The 13080-nt window shown below is 50.8% G+C and overlaps 1 protein-coding gene and 1 long non-coding RNA gene across 5 annotated transcripts in view; one reads left to right on the forward strand and one right to left on the reverse strand.

The window, feature by feature from the left end:
* The window catches only part of LOC131817481 (polycystin-1-like protein 2), a 163109-nt gene that overhangs the window by 104454 nt on the left and 45575 nt on the right, over positions 1-13080 (forward strand). Inside the window, exons 13-21 of the mRNA XM_059150871.1 lie at positions 678-795; positions 1464-1605; positions 3306-3482; positions 4008-4153; positions 4805-4999; positions 7679-7810; positions 9561-9746; positions 11315-11439; positions 12455-12581. Coding sequence (XP_059006854.1) covers positions 678-795; positions 1464-1605; positions 3306-3482; positions 4008-4153; positions 4805-4999; positions 7679-7810; positions 9561-9746; positions 11315-11439; positions 12455-12581 — 1348 coding nt within the window. The remainder of the gene's footprint in view (positions 1-677; positions 796-1463; positions 1606-3305; positions 3483-4007; positions 4154-4804; positions 5000-7678; positions 7811-9560; positions 9747-11314; positions 11440-12454; positions 12582-13080) is intronic.
* The window catches only part of LOC131817488 (uncharacterized), a 94092-nt gene that overhangs the window by 17517 nt on the left and 63495 nt on the right, over positions 1-13080 (reverse strand). The gene's annotated exons all lie outside the window — the stretch shown is intronic.

The following is a 13080-nucleotide window of genomic DNA, read 5'->3' on the forward strand; positions in this document are numbered from 1 at the left end:
TTGGCACTAGGGAGGGAGTGGGATGCTAGAGAGAAGGCCCAGTGTCTGAATATAGACGTGTTGGTGCATGTTCCCTTTCCCCACTAAGGAGTTATGTGACCTGGGACAAATCACATTGGCTCCCTGAGCTTGCTTTGCTTGTCTGTGATAGGGGATTCTAATACATTGCTCCTAGGGGCGTGGTAAGCCCTGGATAAGCAAACAATGATGCAAATCATTTATAACCTGTGGCATGCATGCAATAAAACCACAGCATTCCTTTATTATTGTTAGAACTAGAAGGAATCACGGCAATATTGTCTGCTCTTATCCCTCCCACGCCCCCCACCACTTTGCAGGTGAGGAAACTGAGGCTCAGAGAGTTAAAGTGACTCATGCAAGGTAACCATTCTTACGAGACAGGGACAGGATCTGAGGACCCTAGGTTTCATGCACTTTCCATACCATTGTCTTTCATCAGGAATGAAGTGGGAATTCAGTCAGGCACAAATCATTCCATCTCCATGACCAACGCTATGTCCTGGCTTTGGTTGGGGCATGGGTTACTTTTATTTCCTCTTTTACTTGAAAAAAAGCCCTCTGCCACCTTCACAAATGACCTGAGAAGAACCAGACAAAAGACGACGAGGCCACAAGGCTGAAGTGAACTTCCACACTCTGTTATATCTCCCTCTCAGCTGTGAGAACTGTGGACCAGCGAATGCCAGTGAAGATGTCGTGCTCAGAGTCACCATGGGGGATGACTCCTCAGTAGCCATGTTCAACCGGGACTTAGAGGACGCCTCTCTGGGGAAGGTGAGGACACTGGGGAAGGTGGCAGCCACTCCTGTTTTGGCTGACAGCCACATGTGTCACATGCCCAGGACTGAGCTGGGGGTACGGGGATGGGGTGGTGGTGTTCCCCAGAGGAAAACCAGGGCACTGGTCAGAAGGGAGAATGAACACAAGGGAGCAGAAGCAATGGGGAAACATCACAGCAAGTGCTGCGGGGGCCCCAGCTCAGTCCCTCTGCCCAGGCTGATACACCCGTCCCAGCCTCTGTGGAGGGACTGCTCGCTGGTCACCGATGGACGTGGGGGTCTAATGCCCCAGCCCCCTGCCTCTGAGTAAGAGAACTTCTGTGGTACAGCTCACACTCACTGTGGGATCAGGCTGAGGCTGGCTGGACACCTCCTGAAACCATTTCTCTGCCCTCTGCTTCCCTCTCCGCTCTGGTTTTCCCAAGAGCCTCCCTCAGTAAATGATCTGCATATGAATCCCAGTCTAGGGGTGTCCTTCAAGGGACACCTTTTGTCTGATCTCAGACAAACACCTACATCGGGCTAGAAATTGGGTATTTGGGCTGACTCAGGGAAGCTTGTGGTGTCTTTGCTCGAAGGCCCCAGGGGTGAGAAGCCACTGCCCTGCTGAGTCCAGGAGCCTGGTTGAAGCCTCAGGGTCTCTTAGCTGCTGCTCTCTTTCAGGCTGAGCCTCTCCCGGCTGCCTGCAGATTCCGGGGATTTGGGCTGAGTGCTTCAACCCTCCCTCAGAGCAACACCTCCACACTGCGGCGGAACAGCTCCTTCTTGCAGACCTGGGGCCAGGCCACCCGGAACAGAGCCACAGGTGTGCAGGCCCCCGCTCAGTTTCTTGTCATGGGTCCCGTCTGCCACAGAAAGTGAACCAAGACAAACCCAGAAGCCCTGAAATGTGGGACTTCGGTGCAGGGTCAGGGGCCAGACACAGGCTCTGGGGTTCATCCCTTTGCCACCACTTTCTAGCTGGGAGGCGAGGCACTTCAACTCTCTGCACCTCAGTTTCCTGCCTCTGAATTGCATTATGCAGGGTGGAGGAGACAGATTGTTCCGGGGTGGTGCAGTCCGCGTGTCCTGCCAGAAGATTCTCACTTTAAACAAGCCCAGTGCTGTAGGAAATGTAGATTCTCAAAACGACAAATGATGGGTGATTATTTTATTCTTTTGGGGATGGATTCACTTGACTCAGTTTTTCTCAAAGTGGCCCACGGACCTCCCATACTGGAACAACCTGAGGTACTAGTTCAAAATGAACACTCTGAGGTGTGCCCCGAACCTTTTGGATTAGGTCTACACTAATCATTTTTTTAAGATTTTTTTATTTGTTTGATAGAGGGAGAGAGACATCGAGAGAGGGAACACAGCAGGGCATAGTCAGAGAGGGAGAAGCAGGCTTCCCGCTGAGCAGGGAGCCTGATGCGGGTATAAAGGACTGGAGGGTCATGGCCCAAGCCAAAGGCAGATCCTTAATGACTGAGCTACCCAAGCGCCCCTACACTAATCATTTTGGTTAAAGATTGGTTAAAATTGGTTAAAAATTGGTTAGGAATTGGTTAAAATCATATTGGTTAAAATTCTCTTTATGCCCAGCTCTTCCAGGTATATACTCTTTTTGAAATACCAGTGATAAAGGATGCTGGTGCAGGTGGAGGCCTGGAAAAAGCAAGGCTTTGGGCAGAATCAGCCTGTTTCTAGATTCTGGGCATGGCCCTTCTGAGCTCGGTGACCTTGAGCAAGTCATTTTGTTTCCCAAATACTTCCTCCTCACCAAAGCTGTGAGGAAGCTATTAATATTAGCCCTTTTGGGGTGCCTGGATGGCTTGGTTATTAAGCGTCTGGCTTCAGCTAAGGTCATGATCCCAAGATCCTGGGATCGAACCTCACATCAGGATCCCTGCTCAGCAGGAAGCCTGCTTCTTCCTCTCCCACTTTCCTTGCTTATATTTCTTCCCTTGCTATGTATCTCTCTGTCAAATAAATACATATAATCTTAAAAATATATATAAAAATGTGTGTGTGTGTGTGTGTGTGTGTGTGTGTGTGTGTGTGTGTGTATCAGCCCTGTTTTACAGATAAAGGACTGACTCTCAAAATGTGAGGCCCCGGGGCACTTGGGTGGCTCAGTGGGTTAAGCCTCTGCCTTCGGCTCAGGTCATGATCCCAGGGTCCTGGGATCAAGCCCCGTGTCGGGCTCTCTGCTCAGCAGGAAGCCTGCTTCCCCCCACTCTCTCTGCCTGCCTCTCCGCCTACTTATGATCTCTCTCTCTCTGTCAAATAAAATCTTTAAAAAAAAAAAAAATGTGAGGCCCCAGGATACCCTGCATCAGGGAGAGCTGTGAGATATGCAGATTTCTGGGCCTCAGTCCAGAACCTCCAGAGAGGTCTGAGGCTCAGGGTCAGGACATGGGCATGGGACTCTGCATGCTTAACAAGCTCCCAGGGCAATCCTGAAGCCTGGTGGTCTGTGTGACCCACAGAACCCCTCAAGCACTCTTCGTCTTCACTCCCCAGCAGTAACCGGGCATGCCCACGGAGAGGACACCCATGTGATCAGCTCTCTGCCTCTCCCTGTGGTGCCCACGTGCGCCATCACCCCGGAGGAGGGTACCATTCTGACGAGCTTCACCATCTTCTGCAATACATCCTCGGCCCTGGCCCCCTTGGAGTACTGCTTCTGCCTGGAGTCAGGTACCGGCCCAGGGCTCCTGCTCTCCCTTCAGCTACTAGGCTCCACTTCTCCTAGAACAGGGAGCTGCAAAAAGTGTGTTGCATGTGTGAAAGAGGTTTGCAGAATAAAGAAGCGCCTACACCTTAACCCCAGCCCCAGGCACACTGACCCAGCCACACACCTGCAGGGAGGGGGTGCTATTTTTAAGGTCTCCTCCTCCCCTCTTCCTCTTCCTCCTCCTTTTTGTAATTTGGTTTGTTACCTTTAATTTTTTTTAAACCTGTAAAGAGGGAAACAATTTTTGAAATTTTTTATGGATTCCAGTAAACTTATTCCAAAGTCCTAGCAGCATATGATTACCTAGGGAGGCCAGCGGATCAGTATAGGTGGCTGTCTTCTCTCTGAAATCATGGGGTCCCTGAGTGCCTGCCATGTCTTCATGAGCTGTGGGTTTTGTGTCCTTGTCAGCAGGCTCTACCTTGGTGGGTTTCCAGTCTCCCTGGAGCCTGGGAATGCCCCCTAACTGTTCAGTTTCCATTTACCAGGTTCCTGTCTACACTGTGGCCCTGAGCCTGCCCTCCCGTCAGTTTATTTGCCACTTGGGAAAGTAAACAATGACTTCATGCTGACAGTGGTCATTTCTGTCTCCAGTCTCGCAGGGGACAAAGAGCAGGCCCACGCAGTGGTGAAGGTGGGTGGTGACGGCCTTTTGTTTCTTCACTGAGAAAACTTGTTGACCCAACTTAACCTCACCAAGTTGGTGACCGGATTGAAGAGAGCCAAGGGCATGACCAGATGAGTCACTGAGCCATTCCTTCCTTCAACGAGTATTTTCAGAGCACCTGCTATGTACCAGGCCCTGGGGACACAGCTGTGAACAAAACAGACATGGTCTCTACCTTCACAGATCCTACCTCTCAGTGGCCAGAACTGGGGTAGGGCCTTGGATGAGACAGACCAGTGCCATCAGAGTCTAGAGGAAGGAGGACCCAAATCAGCCATAATGAGTACATGGCTGAGGCTGGATAAAATCAGGGTAAATTTGAAGGGTGAGGGGCCAGGTGGAACAGGAAGGGATTGGGGGCACAATGAGGTGCGTGCGTACCCACGATGAGGGTAGAGCAGAGACTTGCCCAAGGTTTGCTTTCAGTGGCTGTTTGCTGTCTGCCTCCAGTGGGCCCAGCTGCCCTCAGCCTCAGGAGAGACTCCGCACCAGGTACAAAGCCTTCCAGCCTTGCTCTGGTTTGCCTCGAGAGACTGACTTCAGGCTCCAGGTTTTGGAACAAGAACTGGTGAGCTGAGGTCTTCCGTGCACTGAATGTGCTTCTGGTTTCCCTGTTAGGTGGGACTTGGAGACACCAGTGTTGAGAACGTGGCATTCCAGGCTGCAGTGCTGGAGAACATCACCGCCACTCTGCAAAGCGAGGGGGACCCTGAGCGGCTCTTCCAGCTGGCCAGAGCTGTGTCATCCGTGCTAGACCAGGAGTGCCAGGGGCAGGGCTGCAGGCGGCTGCTGAACATGGACGTCAGACAGAAGGTGCTCAAGATGGGCCTCTTTCATGCTGTCCGCTGGGCCCCAGGGTCTATACACAGCCATTCAGGGTGAGGAGTGAAATTCACAGAGCTGGGAAGCCTCGGTATCTGCCGAGTTGATGCCTGTTGACATCAGCTCCCTCTCTGGTCCTTTCAAATGATGGAAACCTGCTTGCCCTGCTCGGCCTCATGGAGTCAAAGGCTTCTATGGCAGGGGAGAATTTAAGAGTATTGCTCCAGGCCTTCCTGTCAAAGATGACAAATCCGAGGCTAGAGGAGAAATGTGGCCTGGCCTCACTCATATAGTTAATGGTCTGGAGTTAGACCCTGAAGGTCATCTCACCTCTGCCACTTGCCATCTGTACTGTCATGGGCTGGTGAATGAACTTCTCTAAGCCTTAATTTCTCCATATGGAAAATAGGGATAATAAATAGTATTTTTCCTCATAAGGTTAGGTCAAGCCATTTGAAATTACTGACATTCAACCAGTGTTAATCCACAGAGCGGCCATCTCACGTGTTACAAGCTGACAGGACAAACGGCTATTGCAGAGTGGACGATGACTTCCACTCCTGGTATCCACTGTATGAATATGTGTGGGTGCACACACACACACAGCATCACATATACCTGCTGGGCATGGAGAAGAAAAGAAAGACTTCTCTGGTCCCCTGAAGGGTTGGCATGAAAGTACTTAGCATGGTACAGGACATGTGGAAAGTGATGGCTGTCACAGTAATTACTTAGAGATAAATAACTGACATTTACTGAGCACCTACTATATCCTGCCAGCCCCAAGAGCTTCAGGGATATATAATTCTCACTAAAACCCTACAGGGTAAATGGTGAGATCCCCATCTATGTTACAGAAGAGGAAATAGGGCAAGAGAATTTTAAAAGTCTGCCCAGGCCAACATTTCTAAGAAGGTGGTGAAGATGAGGTTCCGACCCAGATTGGCTCTTCCCCGTCCACCTCCTGCCCTCCTACACCTCTCACCCCTACCCTTGTTTTACATTCGCCCCTCTCTACACCCCCACACATTCCTGGTTCTCAGTCTGGGTTGCATTTACTCTGAACATTACCTATGGCAGACTTCCATTTGGATGTCCTGCGGTCCCCAAGCCCACAGATTATGCAGCTTGACCCAAGGTCTCCTCATGAAATACCGGGGCCCTGACAGGAGGAAGGTATAAAATTCTAATGGAAGCACTAAGAAGAATTTAAAAAGGGCTCTGTTGATAAAAATTGGAGTTCAGCCTGAAGTGACCAGAATCTGGAGGGGGCAACTGCATGGTAGGGGTTCCCTGATGGAAGCAATGGTTGCTGAAGAATGAGGCAGTTGACCCACCAGTGGCCCAGGCACCAGGAGAATAGCTTCTAGCTCTCTCTCTTCCTGCCCTCTCATCTCCCACTGAATGAGCCCACTGGCCAGAGAGGCAGAAGCCAGTAGCATCTCCACAGAAGCTGCCTCCAGGACAGTGATGAAGGAGGGAGGGAAGAACTGCAGAAGCAAACACAATTTCTCCTACCAGAACATTCTGACCAGAGTCCCCTCATATACTGGCCTATTCTCTCCTCCATCCAAGCCAGAGCCTATTTGCACCCTAAGCTAACAGCAGACACACCTGAACTCTGCAGATCCAGGAAGGGCGGTCAGACAGGTAGGCTGAGTGAGCAGGCCAGGGGAGGGGGACGGTTCACTCAGATCTGTGCTGTGCCAAAAGGTTGCCACTCGCCACATCTAGGAACTTACATCTGAATTAAACATTAAACATTAAATTGAAATAAAGTTTAAAATTCAGTTCTCCAGTTGCACTGGCCACATTTCATGGGCTCAAAAGTCACATGTGGTGAGTGGACAGTGCAGAGAGGGCTCTTTCGTCGCTGGGGAAAGTCCTCCCTGGCAGTGCTGAAATTATATTCTTAGTTTTTCTCTGTGGCTGCCAAGGCCAGCCCCCAGCCAGCCCTTCCTAGGGCTCTGTGGCTTAGGAAGCACGGTCCCCAGAAGCCTCTGTGCTCCTCTCCATCTTCAAAGCCAGCAGCTCAGCACCTCCAGATCCTTCCCCCATTCCCTCCTCCTCTCTCCAACGCCTCCTCCCTCCCCTCCCCCAGCTTACCCTCCTCACTCCCTTTCCCTTCCTCCTCCAGCCTCTTCTTCACCTCTGCCTCCATCCACACATCTTCTCTGACTCTGATCATCCTACCTCCTTCTTACAAAGACCCCTGTGGCTACATTGGTCCCACTTGGTTCATCCAGATCCACTCCCATCTCAGAACCCTTAACTTAATTAAAATTCCAAAACAGGCACCTTTAGATAGCTCAGTAGGAGGAGCATGCGACTCTTGATCTCAGGGTTATTAGTTTCAGGTTATTAGTTTCAGGGCAGAGAGTACATAAAAAAACAAAACAAAACAGAAAACTCTAAAACAATTTGATAAAGTGTCTTTTGCCCTATGAGGTGACATACTGGTGTGTTTCAGGGATTAGGATGTGGACATCTTTGGGAGGCCATCACTCTGCACACCACACATCCAACAAAGCAAACAGAGGTCTCTTGGCTTTGGAAAAGCTTTTGGAAAACCCCAGATGAGCCTAGTCCTTTGCCCTGACTCCAGATCTTTCTGAAAAAAAGCCACTGGAATTACATTTCCTCTCCCCATCTTCCTCCCTCTGCATCAAGGTCAGAGAGCATGTGCTGGGGTCACTGTCTGCGGTCCCTGCCACCCTGGGGGACATACAGAGGATACAAAGCTTGGCCCAGGTGCTAAGAGAGGTGACCCACCCCCCTGAGGAGCTCACGCCCAAGGCCCAGGTAAGTGAGGCCTATCTGCTGTCTTAGGCCAAGTCATGCAACACATTCCTCCTCAGTGGGTAAATGACAACTCATCCCAGGTCGAAGGTCCCTCAATCACAGGGTCAGCGAGGCTTCAACCTTCTTGTTTCTAAGGGTCCTGCATGGGTGGTGCCAAGGGAGGGATGATGTCCTCCTGCAGCTCCTGTATCTTATTCTGGATGCCATAGCCTGTGTACTCATACACCCACTCCCTCACCTACCAGTGGCACCTCAAAGGAGTAGCTGACTCTTATCACTGAGTGACATTTAAGTGTGTGCCCAGATGCTGCTGCTAACCTGCCCATGTTCCCCGTTTCATATGTTCCCATGTTCCCTAGTACATATCAGACTGATGTCCAGCTGCCAAGTCCTGCCTTTCTTTCTTCTACGACCCTGACTCACCAGTCACTCTGCCAGCCCACATCTTAAATTTGTGGCTCAGGCTCAGCTTCTTGGATGACTCAAACTAAATCACCATGCTCCCAGTGTTATTGTAGCTAAAGGTTAAAAAAAAAGAAGTCCTAAGTCAGTAATAGGGGAGACCTTACCCTGGCTCTGTTCTACCTACTGTCAGCAGGTTGTGCCTTTCAGATTCTCCATCCTGAGGCCAGCAAGGCTGAACTTTATTTCTGGGGCCATGATGCTATTAACGTCACACCTGCCACTGACACACCCATTTGCTCATCCATCCATTCCACGTGCATACATCTATTCAGTGCCTGTGTACACCCATTCCTCCACCCTTCCATTTACTTGTCCGTGCATGAATTTACTCATTCACTCAACAAATGCTTCCTGAATGTCTAGTATATACCAGGTACTGGGCACATACTGTGCATCAAGAATATGCACTCAGCATATACTTGCTGAGTGCTGTGAAGTGTGTAAGCCTGACAATTCACAGACCGGTAATCCAGGGCACATAATACATTATATGCTAATAAAAATAACTAATAAAAAAAGTTTTAAAAAGTCACATTATAAAAAAGAATGCCTGGGGGCACCTGGGATGCTCCGTGGGTTAAAGCCTCTGCCTTCAGCTCAGGTCATGATCCCAGGGTCCTGGGATCAAGCCCCACATCAGGCTCTCTGCTCCACAGTGAGCCTGCTTCCTCCTCTCTCTCTGCCTGCCTCTCAGCCTGCTTGTGATCTCTGTCTGTCAAATAAATACACAAAATCTTAAAAAAAAAAAAAAAAAAAAAAAAGGAATGCCTGTAAAGTAGATCGCAATGAAAATATTTCTTTTAGTTAAAAAAAAAAAAAATTCAGCAAGTAACACAGACATTGTCTCTGCCCTCACGGCTCTTTCAGGGCACTGGGGCAGCAAGGCTTTACACGGTTTCACAAATACAGACAGAATTACAAAACGGGAATAAGCATCTTGTCCATCCATCCTTCCATCTATCCATCCCCCACCCACCCATCCTGCCGCCCATCTCCTCAGTTAGCGAACGTTTACTGCTGTGGGCTAGGCGTTGTGCAGGGCACCCTGGAAAGCCTCCGAGATGGACGAGGCTACTCTCCTGAAGGAACTTAGTACATTGTAGGGAAGGAGAACCTGACCTCAAGTCAGTGACACAGGCAGCCTGTGCAACGGGCCCAGATTTCCCCTAGTTTGTCTCCCCACCTCGCTCCCCTCTCTTGCAGCCCTTGTCCTCTGAATGGTGCAGGGGATGGTCTATCAGGCAGGGGCTCACGCTGCCTTTCCTTCTCCCTTGGGTGAAACCAGCGGGAGGCCATCTGGGCTCTGCAGCATGCCAGTGAAGCCCTGTTGGCAGTGAGTTCCAAGGTCCAGCCTGAAGACCAGAGGCGCCAGGCGGCCACCAAGGACCTGTTTCAGGCTGTGGGAAGTGTGCTGGAAGCCTCCCTGAGCTTCCAGGGACCAGAAGAGCCTGCAGAGGCCAAGGGCAGCCAGGTAGGTGTCTCAGCCCAGAGGCGGATGACATGCCCACATGCTACCCAGCTACCATATGCGCAGCTCACACCAGCCTTTCTAGATGGATCTTTCTCCTCATCTTGCAGATAAGGAAACTGAGGCTCAGAGGTTAAAGTCCTCTCTGGGGAGCTGGAAGAAAATTTACAGAGACCAGAGCTTCTGGAAGGCAGAGCAAAGGCTCTGGAATGAGGCAGCCTAACTTCTCATCCTGCCTCCATCGCTTTCAAACCTTGAGACTTGGGCAGGGTACATAACTTCCCTCCTTCTCACCCCTTATCTGTAAATTGAGGCATTCCACTTCATCCCAGATAAACTGCCAACTGGAGAGATCACATGCCTAGCCCACAGAGAATGTTTTTAGAAGAGAGGCAGTCCGTAGAGTGAGAACAGATGAGGCACGGTCTTGTGCAGCCCCAGCACTCCTCACGGGGTGCAGTGGGGGGAGGGCCTCTTAGGACGGCATCATGATGGAGCAGGACAACCTTTTCTTGCTGCTCCGGAGTCCTTTAGCATGTGGGGAACACACACACACAGTCACACTCACACACTTAAACCCATGCACTCACACATATCCACAGACACTAACACATTCACTCACACTCATACACTCTTACAAGCTTTCACTTATACTCCCACACGTGCCCTGAAGCACACAGTCTTGCACACACTCACAGAGATGCACGTTTATCTCATATCTTCACAATGGCCACACAGCCACACACACTCACACGAACAGACTCACATATGTGAGTCACATACAAAAAGCACATACACTCATTTATGTTCGAACACTTACTACTCACACGCACCCTCAAACCCACATTCACATTCAGACACACAATCACACACTTAAAACACGCAGATACTCACGGACACAAGATTCCTTATCTTCACAGGTCACCCTCAAACACGCACATACTCACATTCACTCAATCACACACACACAATCTATGCGGACATCCGGCCCTTCTCAGACACTCACACCAGCCTTGGCTGTGGCAAGGCTGCAGCCTCATCTGGGGGTCTGGGTGTAGTGAGGAGCAGTCTGGGTGACCCTTGAAATGGCTATGCCTGTGGTTTTTTATCTGCCACAAATAAGACCTGGGTTGTGGCTGGCTGTCAGGGCCAGAGAAAGCACCACAGAGGCACACAGCGGGATAGCTCAGCACAGACTCGGGAGCCAGAGGCCTGGTTGCCTGTGAGTCCTGGAACTTGCCTTTATCAACATGTGACCTCCGCAAGTCACTTAACCTTTGTGTGCCTTTGTTTTCCCATCTGCCAAATGGGTATAGAGATCGCACTCACCTCCCAGAGTTGTTCTGAGGATGAAAAGGGATTCACATTCCAAAAGGGGTTGGAACCTTCATAAATGCTTATTTTTCACTCCCCACTGAGTCTGGCACTCAGTAAACAGCCGTGCTGTCCCTTCCTCTCTCCTCTGCCCTGTCCCCGTCTCTGCTGAAAGGTCCCACACTAACATGGTGACAGTAAACAAAGGTGGCATACAGAGACAGGTCTCCAGCAGTATCCCCTGCTTTCTTTTCCAGATGGCCTCCATTCCCCAGCTGCTCAGAGTTGTGGAGCATGTGCAGGATGCCCTCCTTCTGGGGACACTGCCTGGGGACCTCCCAATCACTCTGGCCAACCCCTCTATCTCCATATACACAAAGAGGTAACCAGGTGCACTGAGGTCCCCAAGAAAGCTTGTCCCCTGACCTGGCTCAGTCCACACCCACATCCCAAGACGTTGTGACGAGCAGAGCCCAGAAGACCAGCCTTGGAAGTGGGAGATGTGAGGGGAGCTGGAAGTGGGAGGGCTTTTCACTGAGAGAAGGTCTGGGTGTTTGCACAGCATTGGAAGGGAGCTGGTGAGTGCCAAGTCCCATCTTGGAGCCACCCACAAGTCCTGAAAGATGGGTCAGGTTGGAGCCATGCAGGGAGGGAGGCCGAATGAAGGAGGCCTGCCCATTTTTAACTACGTTCCCAGTGCGCCTGGCCAAACCCATTGTTCCACAGAGCTGTGGGGATTCAGGATGCTCTGGCCTTGGCAATCCTTTACAGAGTGCCTGTCTCTCACTATGCCCTCCAGAACCTGAGGATACCCCCACCCGCATGCCTCCACCTGATAAGCAGGGGCAGGCACTCCTGGGACCCCTGCAGTGAGCACCCTTCTATGATTCCTTGTGCCAGGATTACCCTCTTGGGGGCCAGGGACAGTTTCCCAAACCAGCATTCTTATCAGAGCTAGGGTCTGAGATAGGTCCCCAACCTAATCAGATGTAAAACAGCAAAGGCCAGAGAAGATGGGTCTAGAAGCCCATGACATCAGAATCAAGTAGGTAGAGGGGATAAGCCTGGAGAAATGTCCACATCAAAGCTCATTTATTCATCCAACAAAGTAGGTGCTGACCACATTACACGCCAGGAGCTCTTCTGGGCATTGGGGGCACAGCAGTAAACAAAGCTAGCTAACGCCCTGCCCTTGTAGAGCCTCCAACCCGGTGCTGGGGGCGTCAGCTGCCTCTCCTGTGGCTCCTACTGATGCAAACACGCAGAACCATCTAAGGGGACTGAAACAGAGCCACCTACTCCGATAGCAATGCCAGGGTTCCCTGCAGTACAGGAGATTTTCCTCTGACACTGGCTTTCTTTTCTCCCTCGGCACCTCTTTCTCACCCTGTGGCCAGAATACAGCCCAGGAGTTGGCGAGGCTCCTCTGTGCACACTGCAGCTGCCAGCTCTGCAACCTTTATCCTGCCTGCTGCCTCCTATCTTGGCTCCATGGAGGACCGCCCAGAGCCTGTGGACATCAGGGTAACAACAGCAATAACCTCTTTGGGAGCAGCCCTCTACAGCTAATATGGCACTTTCACATGAGTTTGCTCAGTTTCGTTAACAACCCTGTCCGTTCTGTAGTATTACTATACCCATTTTACAGATGAGGTTCAGTGACTCACCCAAGGCCACAAGCGAAGTGACAGAGCTGGGATGCAGATTCAGGCCTTCTGATACCCAAGTCCATCTTTCTTCCACCGCATTGTGGAATTTCTCCAGCAGCCTTGGTTCAATTAGTTACTGGAAATAAAGCTCTTCAGACTTCATTCCATAAGCAGGAAATGGAAAACCCAGTGCTCCTTTCGCTCCCAAGTGAGGGCACATCTGACTGTGATCCTTGAACCCCAGAGAAGGCAGACAAGTATCTCTCTCCTAGAAAATCGTTGCCTTTGTCAAGAAGAAAGGGTTGGAGAGCTTCATGGTCCATTGGCTGCAAAGCTCTATAGGTCTGAGTGGGTCCTCAGCCCTGGAGGGCAGA

The sequence above is a fragment of the Mustela lutreola genome, chromosome 16 (genome assembly GCF_030435805.1).
Source record: "Mustela lutreola isolate mMusLut2 chromosome 16, mMusLut2.pri, whole genome shotgun sequence".
Taxonomy (NCBI): domain Eukaryota; kingdom Metazoa; phylum Chordata; class Mammalia; order Carnivora; family Mustelidae; genus Mustela; species Mustela lutreola.